This window comes from Mytilus californianus, unplaced genomic scaffold (genome assembly GCF_021869535.1).
Source record: "Mytilus californianus isolate M0D057914Y unplaced genomic scaffold, xbMytCali1.0.p SCAF_4, whole genome shotgun sequence".
NCBI classification, from domain to species: Eukaryota; Metazoa; Mollusca; class Bivalvia; order Mytilida; family Mytilidae; genus Mytilus; species Mytilus californianus.
In genome coordinates this window covers 91,410,657-91,433,998 of record NW_026262690.1, presented here as the reverse complement: position 1 = coordinate 91,433,998, position 23,342 = coordinate 91,410,657, and the positions used below count along the sequence as shown (strand labels likewise).

General features: G+C 31.5%; 1 protein-coding gene across 3 annotated transcripts; it reads left to right on the top strand.

Moving 5' to 3' along the window:
- Positions 1–2,185: 2,185 nt before the first annotated feature.
- Positions 2,186–22,422, top strand: LOC127738896 (uncharacterized). Of its 3 annotated transcripts, none has more exons than XM_052250378.1 (2): positions 2,186–2,351; positions 20,914–22,422. In XM_052250378.1, the coding sequence occupies exon 2, from the start codon at positions 20,957–20,959 to the stop codon at positions 21,596–21,598; it is 642 nt and encodes a 213-aa protein (XP_052106338.1). In that variant the 5' UTR covers positions 2,186–2,351; positions 20,914–20,956; the 3' UTR covers positions 21,599–22,422. The 3 variants fall into 3 exon arrangements, with proteins under 3 accessions (XP_052106338.1, XP_052106339.1, XP_052106340.1); XM_052250379.1 differs by lacking the exon at positions 2,186–2,351 and adding an exon at positions 16,115–16,195; XM_052250380.1 differs by lacking the exon at positions 2,186–2,351 and adding an exon at positions 20,703–20,800.
- Positions 22,423–23,342: the final 920 nt, after the last annotated feature.

Here is a 23,342-nt window from a genome sequence, read left to right as displayed (position 1 = left end):
GGGTGCGGCCGGGATTTTTCTCGCTGTGTTGAAGACCCATTGGTGGCCTTGGGCTGTTTTCTGCTCTTTGGTCGGGTTGTTGTCTCTTTGACACATTCCCCATTTCCATTCTCAATTTTAGGGAGCTACCATTTGATTTTTATAGGGGGCTAGGATGAAATTTGAAAAAAAGTCAGGATAAACTAATAAAAAAGGCAGGACCGAATAGAGTGAAAAATAAAAAAGCAGGACAGAGATTACAACTTAAAAAAATGCAGGACAACATTTTCATCCTTGATCTTGATCAATGGCAAAATTGCTAGAAAATTTTTAGTATTATTCATAAACGACGTCATAACCAAACCTTTTTAATCATGTCGTATATCCGGTTTTTACGTCACGTTATCAGGTCTAAGTATGGTGTCATAATTGAATATTGTCCGTTTATTCTTCCGTTGCGGAGGAAATTCAAATTGAATGTCAAACTCGATGTTATAATAACAATATGACATTCAGTTAACCAAATTCATCACGTTTAAAATAAATGTAAATATTTTGATATAATTCTGTTCCTTGGTATATAATTGGATCCCTTGTAGTGCAATGTTTTCATATTTACTTAATTTGTCAATTAAAAGGAACATTATTTACTTTATACGAAGGATCGCCTTTTGTCCAACATTGACTTGTACAACCACTTAACTTTTAAATCGATGGCTAAACAAAAGTGGAGAAAATCTTTTAAGATACGATGACCAAGCGACACAAGTAAGATACGATTGCAGTATTTATTATTGAGAATGTTATCTATGTAAAGAACTATGCAAATAGGAAACCATTCATTAATTGAAGATATCTTCGGTCGTTTAGTTACTCTACGCGTTCTTTGTCACGGAACAAAAGAAAACTGCTCAAAGTTTATCCTCACTTAAAAGAACAGAAGAAAATATATATAAAAGATCAAACATGCAACATAAAAGCGTAGAGAAGGTCGATCTATAAATCTAATTTCAAACACCAGAACTATTCACAATGTAAAAGTTGACGCCAAAATTGTTTTCATATTTTTACATGAGTTAAAATCAATCATTGCACTTACCAATGCATGGCTGGTAACTAAAAGGGAACCATGGAGACATTTTTTTCTTTTTTTTTTCTTTTGATGTCTTCTAGACTTAATAAGTCAAATAAAATGTTAATGTCTTTGCAGGAAAAAAAATCCAATAGCTGATATCTATTGCAATTTTAATAATACTGATTCAATAGAATGTCATTTCAAAAAGCAACATGAAGCATTTAAAGTTATGCCAGCTATTTTAATAGTGCATCAAAGCGAATAGAAATTCTGCAACGAATGACTCCATGCATATGATGTAGAGATTGTTATGCAATAATTTTAATACGTTTTGAATCTATATTCGAGTTTTGAATTTCTATCAGAAATAATGAAAGCGTTGACGGGTCGTAAAGGAAATCGAGAGAGGGGAAGATCGAAGTCAGGCATATTTCCTCAGTTTTTGATTTGTTTATAATCACGTACTTCTTTAACTTATAAAAACTGAACCCCTACCCCTTTTTCTCCATACCTCAGTTCTTTTATTTTGTCTTGATCACGCAAAAAATATAAGTGAATAAAAGCTGATCCTCCCTCTTTCTCCTATTCCCCTTTTCACCCTAAGAATTCACATAATTTCACAAAAAAGTTGTCGGATGCATCCCTGGTGAAAGAGTCTCTGACAGTACAGTCCTTAAAAAGTAAGGAGACAAACAGATTGTTGAAGTCCTCTTTCAAATTCAAGGACCCCCACCCCTTCTAAAACGTTGTCAATTTCGTCACTGAAGAAAAGATCGTTTTGAAAAACTAGCAGTTCATTTGTTGACAATAATACTTGCCAACCTTATTAAAACAAATATTATTAGTCAAGGATTGACCTATAGCTGTCTAAATGTTTGCACTAACATATACTACTATGACCATGATCGCATTGTTTAGCTTTTATACTTTTAATTGCCATATATTTGAAGAACATACAAAGTTAAATACACTTCAAGTTTATCTAAATAAGTTAACCTTCTTTGTCAAGAATGCAATATCATAATGTTTACAAATAATGCTGGTCTAATTTGCATTAAATGATTATAGGTCAACTGCACACGAATGCTTGAAAAGCAGAAATAATGTGCCAGCTTTAGCTCGAATTATTTTGATATTATAAAACGCTAAGTTAAATATCCCCTTTACATCGATCGAAGTTCATATCAATAACATTCGTTTAAACGTGAAAGTGTTATCGCAGGTTGGAGCCCGGCAACTATTATAAGCCAACAAAGGGTGCCTTAAACTCAAAGGTGAAAGCCTCAACATTTCAAAGGTAAGAATACATTTATTTTCTTCAATTTTAATTTTTATTTTCATAAAGATTTATTTTTCTATGATAAATGATTTTTGAAAGGCTTGTAGTTATTAAGTAGTATAAATTTATATTATGGATTTTCTTCTATTTATTCATGCACTGTCATATTATTTTATTTTATTATATATGTAAGAACGCCGGTAAAGGGTATATCTAGCGCACGTGAATTTGATTTTAATGACAAAAATGTACTTTAATGTCATCGCCATTCGTCTTGTTTTCTAAAAAAAGGAATAAGTAATGGTGAAAGAAAAATGTAACCCTAGTCATGAATTAAAATTGTTATCATTAAAACAATTGAAACTACAAGTAGCCATTTATGAATATTAAGTTTCCACAAATTTTGTTACTATTTGGGGTACTGTGATAGACATGATTTCCTAGCGGAATCTCTCTTTATAATGCCAATGATTCTCATATAACAAGTGTTTTATTAACGAAAATAGTATTTAAGCATTCTCTCTAACAATATCTAAACTTACAAGCAATAATATAAATGTACCTGCAGCAACAGCATCTTGCGTGCTTTCCGTAACAGCATTCCTGAGAATACATGAAAACTGATTTTTTTTTAATTTGCTGTTGCCTTTTGTGAGATATCAGTTTATATAAATTAGAGCTTCATTATTTATTTCTCGCGTAAATGAATTCCTGGATCTATCTTTTTTTTCTCATAATAATGCCAAGGATTACCAAAGTCGTCTTGATTGTTGTTGTGGATAGGGAAATAAACAAAATAAAAAAACAATGCACAGATAAAAATAGATTACAAAAAAACTTCAGTTTAAAACTGAATACCAAGACTAGTCTAATATGATAAAGAAAAAACTAAGAGTTGATAGGATATATTCAACATCTCGTTATCTATTTTACTTTATGAGTACACAAAACCCTTGGTTTTAAATGATTAGTCGGTTTTTCAATGTAAAACCATCTAAATTTTATATTTCTTTAAAAAATATATGCGATAAGGAACAGGTAAGAAGAATGAAAAACAAGAACTAAAAAGTTTGTTGACACAGTATATTCTAAATGTTTTCTTACATATTAACGGACCCGAAAACAGCATTAAATTCACTATTAATTCGAATGGGTTTAAGTTGGGTTTAACAGTTATCATATAAAATGTCCTTTGAATTTATTCAGAGAAAATCTTGTTAAAAACTTGAACAATCTTATGATAGCATGAAAACATTTCTTTTTCGAAAAGTTTGAATGAAAAATTCGTTTTATTAAAAATCTCAATTCAAAAGTTGATTCAAATTGCACCACACGTATGTATGTAAATACATCATCAATGCCTACGTCAACTTATTAGAAATAACCAGTTGTATCAATGAGGTTCTTGATGAGATTTACAGAATAGAGAATAATGAGTGAAAAGTCCAGAATAAAGGGACAAAATCATAAAGAATAGAGAAACAAACATAGGCAAAAAATAAATAGAAGAGAATACTGGGGTGCTGGAATATTAAGAATAGATAAAAAGGGTCAAAATAAATATAGAATAGAAAATATGGTCGAAAAGGCTAAAGGACCCCCATCCAGACCCTCATCAATGGTATGTAGTATTAAAAGAAAATTCTGAGCACGTCATATTTGTCAACAGATTTGTAATATGTAATGTAGATCAAAATGATTTATGAAATAATGCATTTCGGGTCTTTTCAAAGTGTTGCATGTAATTTTCGTCTTTTCATCGTTTTTCTTTTCTTTTTTTGACAGTGTTGTCAGTTTATCTTCGACTAACGAGTTTTTGAATGTCTCCTGGTGTCGTCAACCTCTTTCCTAATACGATGGCATTACACTATATACAATTCCAGAAAGATGTTATGTATGAGGGTCTAGATTGGGTTTACAGAATAAAGAATAATGGGCAAAAAGTGCAGAATAAAGTACAAAAAAAATAATAGAGAAAAATAGGAATGAAAACATTAAGAATAAAGAAAAATACGGTATTAAAATATAAAAAATAGAGAAGAATGGACAAAAAAATAAAGAATAAAAGAAAATTGTCTAAAAGCTAAAAAATAAAGAACTGAAGGGCCCCATTCCAGACCTTCATCAATAGTATGAAATATTTATATAAAATTTTGAGCACATCATATTTATCTATTAATCGTACTGAACATTATGAAAAATTTGCCACTGGACAAAGCAACCAACAATCAATCAGTCATATGTCACTAGATTTGTGATAAACAACATACTGCAAAATCATTTATGAAATAATGCATTTCGGGTCTATTTCGGTGTTGCATTTACTTTTCGTCTTTTCGTCGTTTTTCGTTTTTCGTCACGGTGCTGTGCTGTCAGTTTTTCTTTGACTTCAGTTTGAATATCTCCTTCTTATCTTCCATCTCTTTTTACAAAGATGGCAACAAACTATATATATTTGCCTCAGGCAAAGTTGACCTTTGGTGGATTTGGCTAATATTGTATGTATGTCCTTTTAGGTCATATAGCTCTTCATTTATTTCGGTTCTTATATCCTTGGCTTTCAAATTTTCGGCTCGGTGCGTTCCTGATGAAGGTAAACCTAGAAAAGCGCTTTTGACACTTCGGACACATGACATCTATAAGGTATTGTTTTCATTTTTATAGATCGTTCTGATCAGAGAGCTGAATAAGACAGGATGACTACAAAATTTTGAATTATAAACATACACGGAGTTGTTTTTAATAGAAACGATAACTCCATTTGTTTTTACATTCCCCCTTAATTATTGAAAGAAATTTCTCACAACATTGTTCAGCATTCAGCACTGAATAAACTTTTGTCGTTATCAATACATGTAAAATTATTGAAATATCCTGCGTCTATTATTCAAATTTAAGTTAAAAAAAAGCTGAAGTGGAGAGAAATCATGACATTCCTATGTACCTGCAATAATGTGAATACAAAGATTTGGGGTAATGCTAGTATTACATTTATAGGTAGCATGGGTCCAATGTGAGGTGGATGTCCAGACAGATGTGACTTTTTATGTTTTTGTTGACTTAGATTTGATGTGGATATTCGCCTCTTCAGTTGTTCTTGTTCAATGGTAATTTGACCTGGGATTTTTAGATAAATGGAAACAGGATGGAAAGTATAAACAATAAGTTGAAAAAAGACAGAAAACGTGACGATCGAATGTATAAAGACGAACTAAAACCGTTCCTTGATACACTGCACTGAAAATTAAAAATTGACCAACACGAACCCTACGTAAAATTTAGTGTACTTAGGTGTTCCGGGAGGGTCAGCAGTTCCTGCGCCACTATTGATACCATTTGACATTCGTGTTAGAAAACTGACCATATAACTTGTGTGTTTGTCCTTCTTTGAAGACCATTAGATATTTCCTTGTTGCATAGGAAAGCTGTTGTACTGTTATTGTCTCGTGGATATGTTTACTCGATGATTCTTTTATTCATATAATGATTGCCTTGACGGGGTCGGTGCTTGTAATGAAGCTATTGAACCAAATGTTTCTTTTGGTAAAGTTGAAGTCATTCCTTCGATAGTTTTACGGACGCCATCATGATTTGTTGACCGTTATGGAATATCTACTTCACAGATGATCACGAATATGCTCCAATTGTCATAGCAACAGTCGCATTCTCTTTTCTTCGGTTATGACATCACCGAACGAGACTTATCACCGAATGTGTACTTACATTTTTTAACACGACGTGTGTCACTTTTGGAGCAGGCTTTGCTCACCCTTCTGGATAACCTGAGATTTCTCATTTTTGGAGGCTTTGTGTTGTTCTGTCGTTAGACTTGTTTGTCATTTCTTCGTTTTCCGTTTTTTGCCATGGTTGTATTGGTTTATCTTCGATTTATGAATTTTGATTGTCACAGATGTTGTGCTTTTAAAATTGCTGTTTCAAAATTTTAGAAATTATTTTAAATTAAGGAAATATATCTGCCTAGTACAAAGCTTTAATTCCTGGTCTGGCTCTTGCTATACTTTTTGTCCTTTTTAGTTTACAAGCTCTTCATTTTTTTGATATTTTTTTGAATTTTAAAATATTTTGGCCTCGAGCACCCTGAAGAAGGGGGTGGACAGGGGGTATCCTTCTCTCACCTCCCGCCCCCTCTCCTCCCACCTCCAGCTCCTATCTCCCACCTCCCACTTTTAGAATTTTTTTTCTTTCTTACCTCCCCCCCCCCCCCCCCAACCTCCCACCTCCCTCAAAAGCTGTCCACCCCCTCCTGAAGAGACCTTAATTGTCGAAATGCGGATTTGCTGCAAAACAAAAATGGTACTGTTAATGCTATATATTGATATCTTCCGTTTCTTTTTTATTCGGATTGTTTATAATACTACACCATCAAACTCTAATTTATCAAAAATTGCGACAAATAATTCCTTTTAACATTAACAGACATACCGTTTAATTTCCTGATTTTCATATGAGGTAGACATAGATTTTCAACTGCAATAATTTTTAAAACTGACTGAATAGATTCCACTTACAAAATTAGATGTCTGCTCCAATATTTCAATTAAATTTAAACTAGGCTCTGTACTTGAATTTGATTAAATTTTAATTAATACAAGTCCATGTTATTAAGATGCTTCAATTTTAACATGCTATCAAAACGTTTTAATGGATTTAAAAGAGATATTTACTTAATGCGTTTTTAACCATTTCTTTAGATCATGTTCTATAAATTTGGTGTTTGCATAGAAACAATGGCATCGCAGATTATTCTGTGTTATTTGCATTTCCATAATAAGGAAAATGTAGTTGCCGATAATATTTATATCTAATAATTGAAAAAAATTGAAAGAAATTGAAAGGTGCCAATTTTTCTCAAGTACATCTAAATGTGCAACACTCGAAGGCAATTAAACTATTTTTTGCCAATTCCAGAAAAGTAATTCATGATGGATAAAATAACATGCCATGTTAAGAGTACTTGATAATCGACTTTTTTTTTATTTTTTGGGATACTGTGTATTGAATTATATCCTTTTTTGTGTTGTTTGGCATAAGTGTAACCCTTTTAGGGATGTTGCTAATATGTACTTTAGAAAATGCATGTAGAGGCACGACAGTTGAGAATGCGGATTTTTATAAAAGAAAACTGTCCGTTTGCAAGCCGGTAATGGAACATGAATTTAAACAACTTCTCCCTTAACAGCAAAATTAAAATAACACCGTTTAAAGTTGATTTGCATGAACTATATATATATATTAACATGTCTGTTAAAGTAAGAAATAAATACAATACAAATATGACTACGCATCTTTTTCCAGAACTATGTTGCTACTGGTATTTCATGGGTTATTAAAAAATGGAGGCATCACTCCTTAGTTCATATCAATAGCTATTTTTTATTGCTTTTATTGCTGTTCTTCATCTTATAGTCACAGTAGGCATTCAACACCGAGCAAACAAAAACTCTCACCTCACTGCAAGTTTAAGACGGCCCCTAGCACCAGTTTGAGCGGAAACATACTTATTTTTGCGAAGGTACATCACTTGGAGGTAAAGCGTCAGATCTTTTTTTTTTTCACTTTATAAACTGATGACAACAACAAAACAATCTAGCAACAATAACGAAAACAACAACACAGATCGAATTCGAATGAACATACATGTTTTTGCGTATATATGTAACTTAGACGTTATGCGTTTTTCTAGTTCATTGTTTCAACAAGTTTGATTGTGTATTTGAAATTCCATTTTGCCTGGGAAATAGTAATAATTTGTAAATTAGTCATTGTTTTTAAGTTTCGACATTAAAGCAATTCCTCGCCAGGTGATTGTGGAAAGATGCGGGACATCTTTATTTGCATAACTAAAACCATTGTCGTTGGCATATTTTTATTTGTTATTATCAACTACATAACAATTATTCAGAAAAAAATGTTTTTAAAATGCAAATTGGACGTAATATTATCACGTCTTTAGTACTTTATTTGTTATGAATCAAAACTTTTATTAAAATGGGAACTCCCTCAAGAGCAAACTTTATGTCAGGTCAAATTCTCAGAAAAAATATAAGGCAGACATTTAAGAAACAGTTGCAATACTTAATATTCTTTGTCCTTGAAACGAACGATAATAGTGTCAGAATTAATTTTAAATGAAATGTTTAACTGAACTGGTACAAAGAAATAAAGATCAGATTTCGTGAGTAAGTGTTGTAGATATACAATTAATGCATGTACATTGTAGGAAATACAAAATATATAATTATGTACGAGCTTTAGAAACAGAATGGAAAGCTTTTTATCTGTTTCTTAGCGAGTACAAATTATGATATTTTGTTAATATTTTCCAACAATGCACGTATATTGTTTTTTCCTAGAATTTAAGGTGGACTCTTTATTCACGTTAAGTTTTTTTTCAGCAGTTATCTTTGAATTTTATAGAATTCGACAATGCTTTTAAACGTGTATGTCGCAAAAGAGGAACCAACAATGAACAATTACGTATATATCATAATTTAACATTACAGTTTGCTCAACATAGAAGAAGGAAACCAGTAGTCCGAGTTTGATCTGACGTCAAACGGCTGTTTTGCCAGACAAGCTGGGGCCGCGCAGCTTGTCTGGCAAAACAGCCGTTAGATGTCAGAGCAAACTCGGACTAGATACCAGAAGATTCAAATAAAACAAAAATGTATTTGAATGCATGTTATTTGTACAAAAGATTTACCTTCATCAGGAACGCCCAAAGACAAATGTTTGAAAGCCAAGGATTTATAAGAACCGAAACAATTGAAGAGCTATATGACGTAAATTAACCTAATAAAATAGCCAAATCCATCTAAGGTCAACTTTGCCTGAGTGAGTTGAAACCTTAGTTTCTTTATAATTTCAAAATTTATAAACGGACAATTTTAGAAAGGATTGTTATAAATCATGTCAGTACCGAAGTACTGACTACTGAGCTGATGATACCCTCGGGGACTGATAGTCCACCAGCAGAGGTATCGACACAGTGATGTAAAAAATGAAAACAACATGTTATATAAATTTCATGCGTCACAGTTGTTTTCCATTCGTTTTATGTGTTTGAACTTCTGATTTTGCCAATTGATAAGGGACTTTCTATTTTGAATTTTCCTTGGAGTTCGGTAATTTTGTAATTTTAATTTTTGAAGGAGCAAATTAGAGGTTCTTATCATATCTCATCATTTTCCTATTCTCATACAGACAAAGAATTGAAAAAAAAATGAATTTAAAACACGGTATTTTAAAAGAGTTTGATTATTAACATTTAAGTGCTCCAAAAATGCATATTTATGCATTAAACTTCAAACGCTTTGTCAAGAAAAACTTCCTCAAAATAGAATATTAAAGGGATGAATAATATATTTTTGATGGAATCATTAACTGACAATCAATTTTTCTGCATTTGAAATGATAAATAATCTATATGATATAACATTATATGTGTGAAATTTAAGCATAATTTGCTTTATACAATACTTTTTGAAAATTCTCTACAGAAAGTAAAATGATATAATAGATGGAAATGATAGAATTTTTTTCCTTGGCAATCATATCATAATACCTTCATAAAAAGTATATTATATTGCTCATATTTCGAATAAATGACAGCAAAATGGAAAATCCTGCCACAGTTTCATTTAGAAGATAACAGTATTGTATTTTGAAAATTTGTTGACATCAATTGTAGATTTGATGATCGCAAATTTAGTCCAACGGCGACGCGTAAGCGAAGCCAGTAGTTACAATCAAATAAAAAAATTATACCCTTCAAATGCAATATTGATTCTTATGCAACTGATAAAAGCTATCGTTAACAGATGTGAGTTTCCCCCCCCCCCCCCCCCCCCCCCCCCCCCAAAGAAACAAGTTTTAAATGGACAAATTCAGAATTGTGATGGAGATAGTTTTAAAAAAGGCCGGGGATGGGTTTGAGGTTTGAGATATAAAAATACTCGTTAAACATCGCCACATTTTCATGTATCTGTCATCAGTCAAGAACCTCGTCAATAGTTTCGTTTGTCTAACCTTAATGTTTTCTTGTTATTTTGAAAATGATTGTTTTGTTAAATGTATTCAAATGTCGAATTTTCAGTACACCTATGCTAAAATTTTAATTTTCAAAAGGAAATGCAGTTGTAAGTGTTTAAATGAAAGTTTGTGGGATTTATAATTCGGAACATCAATGATAAACACGATTTAGATCTATTTTGATAAGATTAAAATATAGTTAAGTCTGATTTTTGCGTAATTTATGTGCGTACAGTGACAGGGTAACACATTTCAAATGATTTTTTTTCTATTTTCTGATTGCCTTGCTATCTGCAAATGGAATTATTTTAGAATGTTGATAATAACTATAAATAAAAATCACAGCTTCTTTATTATTCTATGTAACATTTTTTCTACAAACTAAATTCAATCGGCGTGCATGAAGTCTCAGTGACAATGAAGTGCATATCTATCCTGTTACTGCTACTAAATCAAACGTTAAGTTGTTTCCCCTATGAATATTGAACTATTCAGTGATGATTTCAAAAGCACAAAACATCCAAAAAAGTTAACGCAGCACGTTTCTTGCATAACAGTCTAGAGAAAAGAAAATTGAAGACATTTAGTTAAAAAAATTAGTGGGTACCCTTTTGTCATGTCTATGCTGTTACCAACATATTTATTAATTACATCAATATTATACTTGTAAAAAGTGCAATTACGTGTTGGAAACCAAAATCACAACTGAAAAACATTATCACTTCATCAAAGGGAGTAGTTATTTCGCGACAGAATTCATAAATGAAGAAATTTGTCTATCCAGTTATGTCTATCCTGTTACTATGGTTACTATGGTTACAGTAACAGGATAGACAATATTTGACAGAAACGTCTTTAAAAAGTTTATATTTACATATAGTTTTACACATAATGAAATGTTTGGTTGTTTGAACTCATTTAAAGGTTATAAAGTCTTAACAAATGCAATACTGCTATCGGTAACAGGATAGACAAAAAGGGTAACAGGATAAAACTTAATATGGTGATATATCGTTAACGTACGTTCCTGTTACCAACAAAAGAAAGACAAAAGTAAACCAACATGCGAGGAAATTACTAGATGTTGGGTTTGATATTGTTAAACATTATGAATTACTAACTTAGACTTGCGTTGCTGGTGGTTATTTTTATTACCTTTGAAAACCAATTTTTATATGTATTTTTCAGTTCAACATGAAAAATTGACAAATAATCTATCATTACACAGAATGAAAAATATAGAAGTTTTTTTTCTCTTGAAAACCATCTCATTGGCTATTAAAAATAAGCTTTAAATTTTATTGAAACCTTTTCTAAATAACCCGAAATTTCTTTTCAACATGGTAACAGGAGAGACAAAATATTGCACCACCTATCAAAAAATGTTTTCAATATATTCTTGTATGACGTTATCAAGATTGCTTCTTTTTATATGTTGTTTCATAAGTACTGTTTGTTTTGATTTGTTTATGAAGAGGGTTACTTGAATTAGTAACTTTGATTCAATTTTGTTATTTCAAAATTCGACATTTTTTTGAAAATGACCCATCTATGAGATATTATTTTACCGTGTTTTTTTACCCTTAAAATGGTTGTATTCTTTAAATTTCAGTTTGAATTGAATCATACTTCTTTACATGTTATCACTTTTTTTTTTACATATGTATAAAGAAACAAGGAAATGTTCCATTGACAAATTCAGAAACCAGTGTCGCTGTGGGGTTAATTAAGGTTAGACATACGAAACTACTGACGACGTTCCTGACTGATGACAGATACATGAAAATGTGGCGATGCTTAACTAGTATTTTTATATCTCAAACCTCAACTCATCCCCGGCCTTTTTAACTATCTCCATCACAATTCTGAATTTGTCCATTTAAAACTTGTTTCTTTGGGGGAAAACTCGTATCTGTTAACGGTAGCTTTTATCAGTTGCATAAAAATCAATATTGTATTTCTTCAATTTTTTTTTATTTGATTGTAACTACTAGCTTCGCTTACGCGTAGCCATGGAACTAAATTTGTGATCATCAAACCTACAATTGATGTCAACAAATCTTCAAAATACAATGCTGTTATCTTCTAAATGAAGCTGTTGCAGGATTTTCCAATTTGTCGAAATATGAGCAATATAATATACTATTTATGAAGGTATAATGATATGATTACCAATGAGACAAATATCCATCAAAGGACGAGAAATATATATAAAAAACAAATTCTATCATTTCCATCAAATATATCATTTTACTTTCTGTAGAGAATTTTCAAAAGTATTGTGTAACGCAAATTGTGCTTAAATTTCACACATATAATGTTATATCATATAGATTATTTATCATTTCAAATCCAGAAATATTTATTGTCAGTTAATGATTCCATCAAAAATATATTATTCATCACTTTAATATTCTATTTTGAGGAAGTTTTTTTGGCGCGTTTGAAGTTTAATGCATAAATATGCATTTTTTGAGCACTAAAATGTTAATTATCAAACTATTTTAAAATACCGTGTTTTAAATTCATTTTTTTTAAGTTCTTTGTCTGTATTAGAATAGGAAAATGATGAGATATGATGAGAACCTTTAATTTGCCCCTTCAAAAATTAAAATAACAATATTACCGAACTCCAAGGAAAATTCAAAACGGAAAGTCCCTTAACAAATGGCAAAATCAAAGCTCAAACACACCAAACGAATGGAAAACAACAGTCATATTTCTGACTTTGTACAGGCATGTCCTTATGTAGAAAATGGTGGATTAAACCAGGTTTTATAGCTAGCCAAACCTCTCACTGGTATGACAGTCTCATATAATTCCATTATATTGACAACAATGTGTGATCGAGCAAAACAAACAAACACTATAGGTAAAAATGTCAAAACTGATATTCAAAAATTCTGCAGAGAACACTGTAAATATTTTAAGTCAGATCTACAAATTTAAACAAATTCATATTGATACTAAACTGTGATCTTACAGTAAAAAGTAAAATAACAAAAATACCGAACTCCAAGGAAAATTCAAAACGGAAAGTCCTTTATCAAATGGCGAAATCAAAAGCTCAAACACATCAAACGAATGGAAAACAACTGTAATATTCCTGACTTGGTACAGACATTCCCTTATGTAGAAAATGAATAAAACTTTTTTTATATACTTGAAAATGGACATATGATACTGTTTTCGGCATTAAACAGCACACGAATTTTGGAATGTAAAATGGCATAAAAAATGGCGTTTATCTTAATGCAGGCTTTTGTTCGAAATCGGTTGAAGGAAGCTTGTAAAGCAAATATAATTTGAAGTTCATGTTTATTTAATGATAACAGTTCAGATTAGTTTTAAATGTGTAAAAATAAGCACGAAAACAAAATCAAGAAATTATAATTAAATTGATAATACTCTCTTTCTGGAGAAATTGAAGATTTGAATTTTAACAGCACATATAAGAAAGAAGTGCATTTGAAAGTTATAATTTACATCCATCTTTGTAATTAAACCAACAGGTTATATGTTACCTTGATCTTTATGTCATTATGTTATCTTGCTTTTATGACATATGCCCGCTTGAGCAAAATGAATAGGGCCTGGGACACGGTAAATCATTCGGAAACTCATTCTGAGCTCAACAGTTTCGTGTGAGGTTTCATAATGTTATGCTTAGTTTTGTCGAAGACGTGCTTGTAAGACCATGATAATTTTGTCATAGATGGCCAAATTTTTTTTATGATTTTGATGATGGTATACTAAAAGCCTAAATGTCAGCTTGTATCGTGTATATATGCTGTAATTTCAATCGTTTAAGGAACCTTTATTTCCTTGAGAATAAGCTTCTCATCGAATAACTTAACTTTTGAATCTAAATTTCGACTCTCATGGTAAGGCAGCGCACAAATGACAACTTCTGTGATTGTTTCAGAATTCGCATATCTAATATACGAACAATGGAAACTAAGACCAAAATTCAAAATGACAACAATGAATGGGATTGAACGCGGGATAATGGAAAAACATACACGATTTGTTCTTTCAGACCTTCCACCCGAAGCTGATCAACTAAAAGTCCTCGAGGTACCATCCATAAGTAGCAAATTGTTTCGTTGCCGGTATACTGGAAATGATGGTTAATTTTAGTTTTATAATTTTTTTTAACTAAAACTTAAAGTTTGAAACTTGCTACTGGAAAATTGACTTTTATGGGACGATTCAGTGTTTGAATCTGCATTTTTTTGTGTTACGAGGAGTTTGTTTGTTAATTAATTTTTTTTTGGGGGGTGGGGGTCAAGAACTTTCGGTCTCAAAACATGTCTGGATCCTATCAGTAATAAAAATATGTAATAGAATTGGAGCGCAAAAATATGCCATAGAAATTATACCGACCAAGACGGATGCAACCAAAAACTAAGGAAACCAAATGCATAAAACCAAATACAAAGAGAAAACATAAAGCCGTAATATTAGTACAGTTACAAGATTGATGAAATGAAAATGTAGTCAAAACACAAATTTTATTTTTTTTGTCTTTCAGAAAACAATTAATTCATTTTCATTAAAGATGTATTTTGATGCCAAATTTTGGCAAATTATAAAAAATGAAATACTTATCAAAATTGTCTTCAACAACAATAGATGGTGCGCATTGAAATGTTAAACTAATTAAAAAATTAAGTTTTTAGTGTTTGATATATACTCTTTGATATTCATTTATATACATCTATTTATGTAAATTTCAATGACTTTCCGATTTTTACACTAGGAGAAAATCAATTACAGGGGAATTGAATATCTGAACACGTTGAATGTTTATTTGAAACGTTCATGTCATACGAAAACTGCATTAAAATACAAGAATACATTCGACATTCAAAACATTTTGTGTCAAAGTGTTGCTTTAAAATAACTTTTAAAAAGTAACTTCTGAAATGTTACTTGTACATTACAAGGCTTCGTAGAATATGATAAAGGAGGATTTGGATGGGGCGTCCCTAATTTATGTATTCTTTAAAATTTCATGAAATTGATATTACTAATATTTTTCCTGTAATTATATTATTCCTTTATTCTGTACATCCTTCATTTCTGTAATCAGTATTTCATTACTTTATTCTTTTATTTAAACAGTTTTTATTTACACTTTTGCACCCCATTATTCTCTATTTTTTCATTTTTTTGGCTTATTTTTCTCTAATCATTATATTTTTAGGCCATTATTCTGTATTCTGTAAACAGCACACAGACCCTCATAAAGTGACTTCCTTTTTCTATTATTTTTTTAGAACTGCATCATGAGAAAGTTCTACGTACGGTTAATTCCAAGAAATGTCATAGCTTCATATTTTATGCCAGCATCAATTCGTTAAATTCTAAATAGTATACAACAGATTAAACAGCGGAATGTATACCAAAAAATTTTGTATTTAGATTAAATTTGTCTTTACTCATGTGTTTTAATTTACTCAAAGTTTTTAAGTGTCGTCTTACTGCCGAAATTGTAATGAGCATAAAATTACTATCATTTTGACATTATATTTAAATTAAAATGAGTTCAAGGTAAAAAAAGTTAGGTTTTAATTACCTCTAATGGTCCCATAGATCAAAGCAACAGTTACTATTAAACCACACTTATACAAAACTATTAACATTTCTAATAACCAAACTATAGCCTTGCAACTGTTAAAAACTCCTATTTTGCATAATTTTTACATTGTGAATTTTTGTTTGGTCTAACGAAGTGAGACTTTATTTTTATACTAAAAGTATGCATTTGATGGGCGAACCCAGCGGGAAAATATTTGTTACTTAAGGTAAAGTAAACATTTCTTGATTTATGGTTGGAATCAATATAACGTTTTCAGATGAACAGTTATAATAATTTGGTTTTTATTTACGATTTTATTTAGGAGACTGAATTCTGATTGAGTTACAATCAGCTGAAATAAGTTGTCTGTTCGATTGAACATTTTATCTTTCATTTTGTTAAGGACACTAAATCCTAATTGGAGTTTGATCTTACTATATTGAATGTTAGAGCTGTCAAGATTCTGCTTGTTTCCCTAGAGATACCAAACAATGCCTTAAACATAATGAATATTTAATTCTTGGGATCAAAATAGGATACAATATCAAAATTATTAAGTTGTTATATCTTTATTTGTCCGTATTATTAAATCTTATATTTTATAAAAATCGATATATATTGAGGAAATTACTATAAACAAACACATGCAAATTTCATGTGTTTTAAAAAGACTCGTTTAAAAAATATTGGTAATGCTGGCTGATGAAAAAAAAACCAGATGATGAATTTTCTTGACGACGCAAAAAGACTTGAATACACAATTTAGAATATGACCGTTGTTTTCTAGTCTTTTCGTTGATAGATAAAGTCGAACGTTCGGTTTGTCAGTTATTGTGGAGTTCCCCTTTTTGAATTTACATTTGAGTTCGGTATTTTGTTTTCTTGCATAATTTATAATAAATAGATTTCAAATTAGAACAGAGCATCTAATAATCCAAAGAAGGAAATTCTAGAATACTGTAAATATCATTAAAAAGAAAGTTGGCTACCACAAGAGAGTAGTATAATTTAGAAACGATTTAATTATTTTATTACTGAAATCATTTTAAAAACATGACTTTAAATTTGACTACGGTAAAAACTGTCGTAGAATTTGTACTTTACGTTTAGCTTGAATTTATCTCTTTACAAATATGGCTATAAATCAGAGACAGTTTTGTTGAGCACCGACTGACGGGTATTTATTGACTACAAGCGAATGACGTTTTCAAAATTTTCTCTTCTTAATTTTCGTTATGAAAATTCCAAGAGTTCCAATTTCTTAAAATTGGAAAGGCAGGTAACTGGACATCTGTCGACAAAAGAAAATGATTGATTTTTAGTTTGTTTAGCGTCCAGTGGCAAATACTACATCAATATTCATGACGAGAACACATTATCAATAAATCTTCTTAGTAGACTACCCAAAGTGAATAGAGCTGGATGAAGGACGTAAATGTTGGACCTCCACTATAAAATGAGGGACATGGATAGGGGTAGAAATTTTGCTTTGCAACAGGCCACTTAAAATACCCTTAAAGAGTTGTTACAAGGATTATTTAATGTGCAGAGATCGTAGCACTTTCTTAAAGAGGTATCATATTGGACATCTCCATTTCGAACGGACGTGGCTGAGTATTTATACATCCCGTACAGCAAAAAAAAACATATTGTACACTGAGGATAATAAAACTTTGAATCTGAATCAAAAAGAAGTCCCTCGTTGACATTGGTTTTGCTGCCAGATGGAAGAAGTCTAGACACTATTAGGTTTACTGAGAAGGTGCACATAACGAAAATGAAAAGGCGAGAGAAAAGTAATCAAAATATAATTAAAATGTCATAAATCATATTATGCAATGTAAATGAAAGTTTCTTTTAATAATTTCCAAATATATTCCAGGAGGAGTTTCTCCTAATTGAACTTCTAAATCGCTCTATGTTGTATCCGGTTTTTACTGTCTGTTGACAGTGACGAAAACTAATATCACACACCTGGCGGATATAGCAAAACTCCCCTTTATTTATTTCATTCATTGGACATTTTTCAACTCAAATTAGTTTGCAATGTAGAAGGATTTAATCTGTTTGCATAAAAATATATTTTGTTGGTAAAAATTGTCGATTTTTTCCTACAGCTCGAGGGTAAATTCAAAAACGTCACGTTTCAATTCTAAGTAAATAAAAGAAGATTATAGCATTATCGAATACTAGAATTTCATACACGTTAGTACACATTCAACATTCAAGACATATATCTGAAAAAAAATTAACCCATAAAAAAATCCAACTCAAATATCGACCTTTGTATCAAAAATAACAATGCATAGTAGATTTAATGAAGGGTTAGATATTTAGACTGTCACCAGAAAAGTGGCATGTTGGACAGAGACCGAAATGTATCCTTGCAACAGGTCACATAAAGACTACTAAAAGAGTTGTTTTAAATATGTGTATTTAATGTTCAAGGAGATTGGCACTCTCTCCATACACGAATCATACTAGGATTTAACGTCCTTATTCAGACCTGTCGTGACAGCGTATCCATACATCCCACACATCCAAACGGACTCTTGAGAATGCATTTTTCTTCTTGATAAAAACAAAATGCAGGTGCTCGTATTTCTATACCCCAGTCGACCTTTGCCGTCTTACATCCGACGTGCGTCTGACAATTTTGATAGATAAACTAAAAAGGTAAATCAGAACGATTGGGATGTTCAAATATTTTCACTCTAAGAAAACGGATGTTCCCTTTAACACAGAACTCAAATTAAACATACATATGCCCTATTTCTACTGTATTTACAAAAAATTTGGTTGAAATTGATTTTGGTTCTAATTTGTTCTCGTTGATCTTCTATAACTTTTGATTTTATTTTTACTTTAAGACAAAGCTGCGTCCTAGCTCTTGTTCAAATTCTTCATAAACTTTAACACTCGGGTCGAAAGTTTGGAGCTAAAGATGTGTATGTACATGAACCATTCATGAACCATGTAACATTGATCAATTATCTATATAATTATATAATTATTATTGATGCGCAAAGATCAGAAACACAGTTTGGCAGTATTTGGCCACAGCTTTATTACAAACTACACAATTATAAATCCATAACTATAATTTACAAAGTACAAACTCATTAATTGACACATACATTGAAATATAAACAAAGACCACTAATGGCGAGGTCCCTAGCTTAGGACAGAAGCCTCCTTATTTTTTTGTATTTGTGTTCATGGGTTGTTGTCTCAATAACGCACCACATTCCTTTTTTAGATGCCAGTTATTTTCCATTCGTTCCATTGGTTGTTACAGTCTAACGTTTGATTTTGTCATGCAGGTTTATTGACTTCACTCCTTTTTGAATTTACCTTCGAGTTCGGTATTGCTGTTAATACTGTTTTATTCATTTTTACTTTAATACATTGAGGGTCAAGGGTTAAACTAGTATTTAGTAATAACCCCCCCTCCCTTTTTGCCAAGAATTATTGTGGGTAATTGTTTAATTATCATTTTTACTTGACGAAATGTGCAAAAAATAGTCAACCTCGACTACTGGACACTGCACCAAAATAGGTATATGTATTACTGAAAAATTATTACACCAGGGTTTTCGATATCATAAACTAGTCAAAACATTTACTAAATTTTATCATCGGTATAAGGACATCATTCGTAAATATAACTCAACATGCAGACATCTTATACGTTCGGGTATTTCACATCCAATCTTTTATGGTAATATTCTTTACAAAGCACAAAAATGTCAGTATTCACCTCAAAAGCTAACAAAACCTTTAAACAGACTTATTAAGAAGGGATATAGTTACGATACTGTTGTCAGGTCATTAAAGATTGCATATTTTGGCTTTAATATTGATTCACTTATAGGGTCTTTGCATCGGAATTAAACACATTTATTTAAAAAAAAACAGTTGTTGGCATGATACCGCTTATGTTCTTCTCATATATTTTATGATGGTATGATACTAAACCCCTAACGGGAGGGATTGTACTTGATTTTCATATGATGAAGACATAATCTTTCAATCAGTTTAATTGAGGTCTGGAGCTGGCATGTCAGTAACTGCTAGTAGTCCTTTGTTCATTTATGTATTATTGTCATTTTGTTTTTTTTCTTTTGTTTCCTATTCTGACATCGGACTCGGACTTCTCTTGAACTGAGTTTTACTATGCGTACTGTTGTACGTTTGTTTTTTCTACATTGGCTAGAGGTATAGGGGGAGGGTTGAGATCTCAAAAAACATGTTTAACCCCGCCGCATTATTGCGCCTGTCCCAAGTCAGGAGCCTCTGGCCTTTTTTAGTCTTGTATCATTTTTAATTTTAGTTTCTTGTGTATAATTTGGAGTTTAGTATGACGTCCATTATCACTGAACTAGTATACATATTTGTTTAGGGGCCAGCTGAAGGACGCCTCCGGGTGCGGTGGTTTCTCGCTGCATTGAAGACCCATTGGTGGCCTTCGGCTGTTGTCTGCTCTATGGTCGGGTTGTTGTCTCTTTGACACATTCCCCATTTCCATTCTCAATTTTATATCTATATGTAGACCTACATGTATTTAACCCTCCGTCTTTTTCATATAAATATGCATGACATATATATGTTAACACCCATAGAAACATCTTATGCTGATAGAATAAAGATTCAATCTATAAATAATCGCTTGTATGATTTTTCAGCGACGTATTAAAATATCAATACAATTACATATATCATATTGGTTTCAAGCAATTTTATTTCTTTCAGATGAATGAATAAATTGCTTTCACTTCAGCTATAAAAGTACAGTGTTAATTCAACATAAATGATCCCTTGCAAGATGTGTGTAAGTCGTGATAAAAGGTTTAAATTATATCTTATATTTATTTTTTGATATATAAAATTGTTATTAATAATATTTAAATGCATCTCAAATTATATTTACATCATCTTTTTCAGAGGATAATGTCGATATAGCTTGTGTTGGATATTTCACATATAGATGGAAAGGATGAGGGGTGATAGACCAAAAAGATCTAAATCTCCTATTTCACGGAAAAATCAACGTAAAAATATACCATCAAGAAGACCTGATCCTGGCACAGAAGATTTTATACGATTCGTTCGCGATTTTCAAGTAAATCGTCAACCAACTTTCACTGGAATTCAGCGAAGGGCTCCGCTTCCCGAAATAGGACAACCTTTGAACGCCGGGCTCAATGATTCCGGATTTTTAGATAGACTAAATGATGAATATGACGAAACTGCTTTAGAAGATGAAATTATTTATTCAAATAAAGTTTCTGTTCCAAGAAACGATCGAATAGTTAAGGAAGTGTTAACGATAACACGACAACAAACTAGAGACAATTTATATTCAACTTGTAAATCTAAGATAAACAATGATAGTTTTATACTTTCGAGACAAAAGAGTAATTTACATAGAACGTGGTCACTGCCTCAATCGAAACAACACAAATGTGCCAAGTCTTTGAAAAACAGACAGTCTCTAAAACAGTTACCTCCCCTTTTCAACGACGAATTGCCAGCTAGACCAACAGCGCCATCACCGTCGATGACGCCACCGCTGGATGATTCCGATGGAAGTGTTGAAGATCAAGTGGAGTTCCTTGATCTTTCTTGAAATCTCGTGAAATCTCGTAGTTCTTAAGTGCCAGGTCTAGTCAGTTAGAAAATATGGATACTTTAGTGTAGAAGTCACATAGTGTTCGATATGTAGAATCATGAGCATGATATTTTCTTTTAAAATGTATCAATATGTAACTATTTGACGAGTCACCTTTTTGTATATGTACGCAACAGTAAAGAAAGCAAAGTTACATGGAGTGCCATTGTACATTTATTGTAAAAATGTTGTCAGTGTAAAAGATAATTTTTAAAATTATATAATTTTAAAGGTGACATAATTATACTGACGGATGTCAGCTGCTGAAATTTAAGAAATATAAAATAAGATAACATAATCGAAAGGAAGTGAATTTTAACAGTGAAAGGAAAATATTAATAGAGTTTATGGCAAGACATGATTTTTTTTCGTACCGGAAATGTATGGAAAAAATACCAAACTGTATGAAAATGAGCTTGAAATAACAATATGTTGAACATTTTTTGTAAAAGTTACTTATAATTATTTTTATGCATTGCTTAGGAAAATGTTAGAGGGTGTACGAAATGACACATACGAACAGCAGAACGAAAATTCGTTAGAAACGTAAATTATGTATATAACAGATACATGCAATTTCTGTCAGATTTATTTAACGTATATTAAGAGTATGATACTCATCTGTATGCAAATGAAACTTGGAATATGTGTATGTATATATAGACATCAAAGTACGCTACAAATAATGCCTTGTCTTATTCGTTGTTCTCAGGGAGTGATATTTTGTTGTTAATTTTCATAATGATCTTGTACCAAAGTAAATATTAAGATTTGTAATGAAATTGTCTTTTAATTTTTTGGCCTTTATCTGTAGGTTGAAATTCATTGCAATTCCAAACTGGATACAAATTTACGCGATCGATAATCTAAGGGACTGGGTAATTAAATTGTTCCGATCTTCCATAACGAAAAATACGTCACGCCATTGGTTGCATGATACTGTTTCGGAGGTTTTTAACCAATCACAACGTTTGGTCTACGCTTTTGAAAATATTACCCACAATGTACATTCTATTCTGAAACGGTGAATTGCAAACTTGTATTAATCTAAACAAGTTGGAAAAGGATATATGATGGATGCAACTGAAAAAAAATGAAATCTCTTGAATTACATGAAAATAACCAATATATTACAGAAACGTAACTTTTATTCGACTGTTCTTCATTATGATATTTCCTAGAAAATGTCTCTCGATGACTAGGAAAATTCACCTCACAGCTAGATCAAAACGGTCCAGAGCGTCGAATTAACCGGTACTGTTTGGTTTAGTATTTGAGTTGCATATCTAAAACTGTCGAAATCTTCCTACAATTTCTATCGTTCATTGTCCGACAAAAGACTTTGATTATAGTTACTAAAATTAAGAGACAACCACAGTAAATTATCAAGACATGAGGAAGTAAAACATAAACTAATTTCCTCATACAATCCCTATCAACCGTTACCCGAAAAAGACTATGAGTGTATCAACTTAAAACAAATCAACAATCACATTACATTATCAAGACATGTGGAAGCATTCAATAAAATGTATGTAAAACTGGCGAACTCTTTCTACAATATCTATCATTCATAGTCCAGAACTTAATAGACTATGATTATATCACCTGAAAACAAAACGACACTTACATGACGTCACACCTTTGGAGGAAAATTTAGGCATTCAAATCGATAAAGTGCATAAATGTCTTAAATGAAATA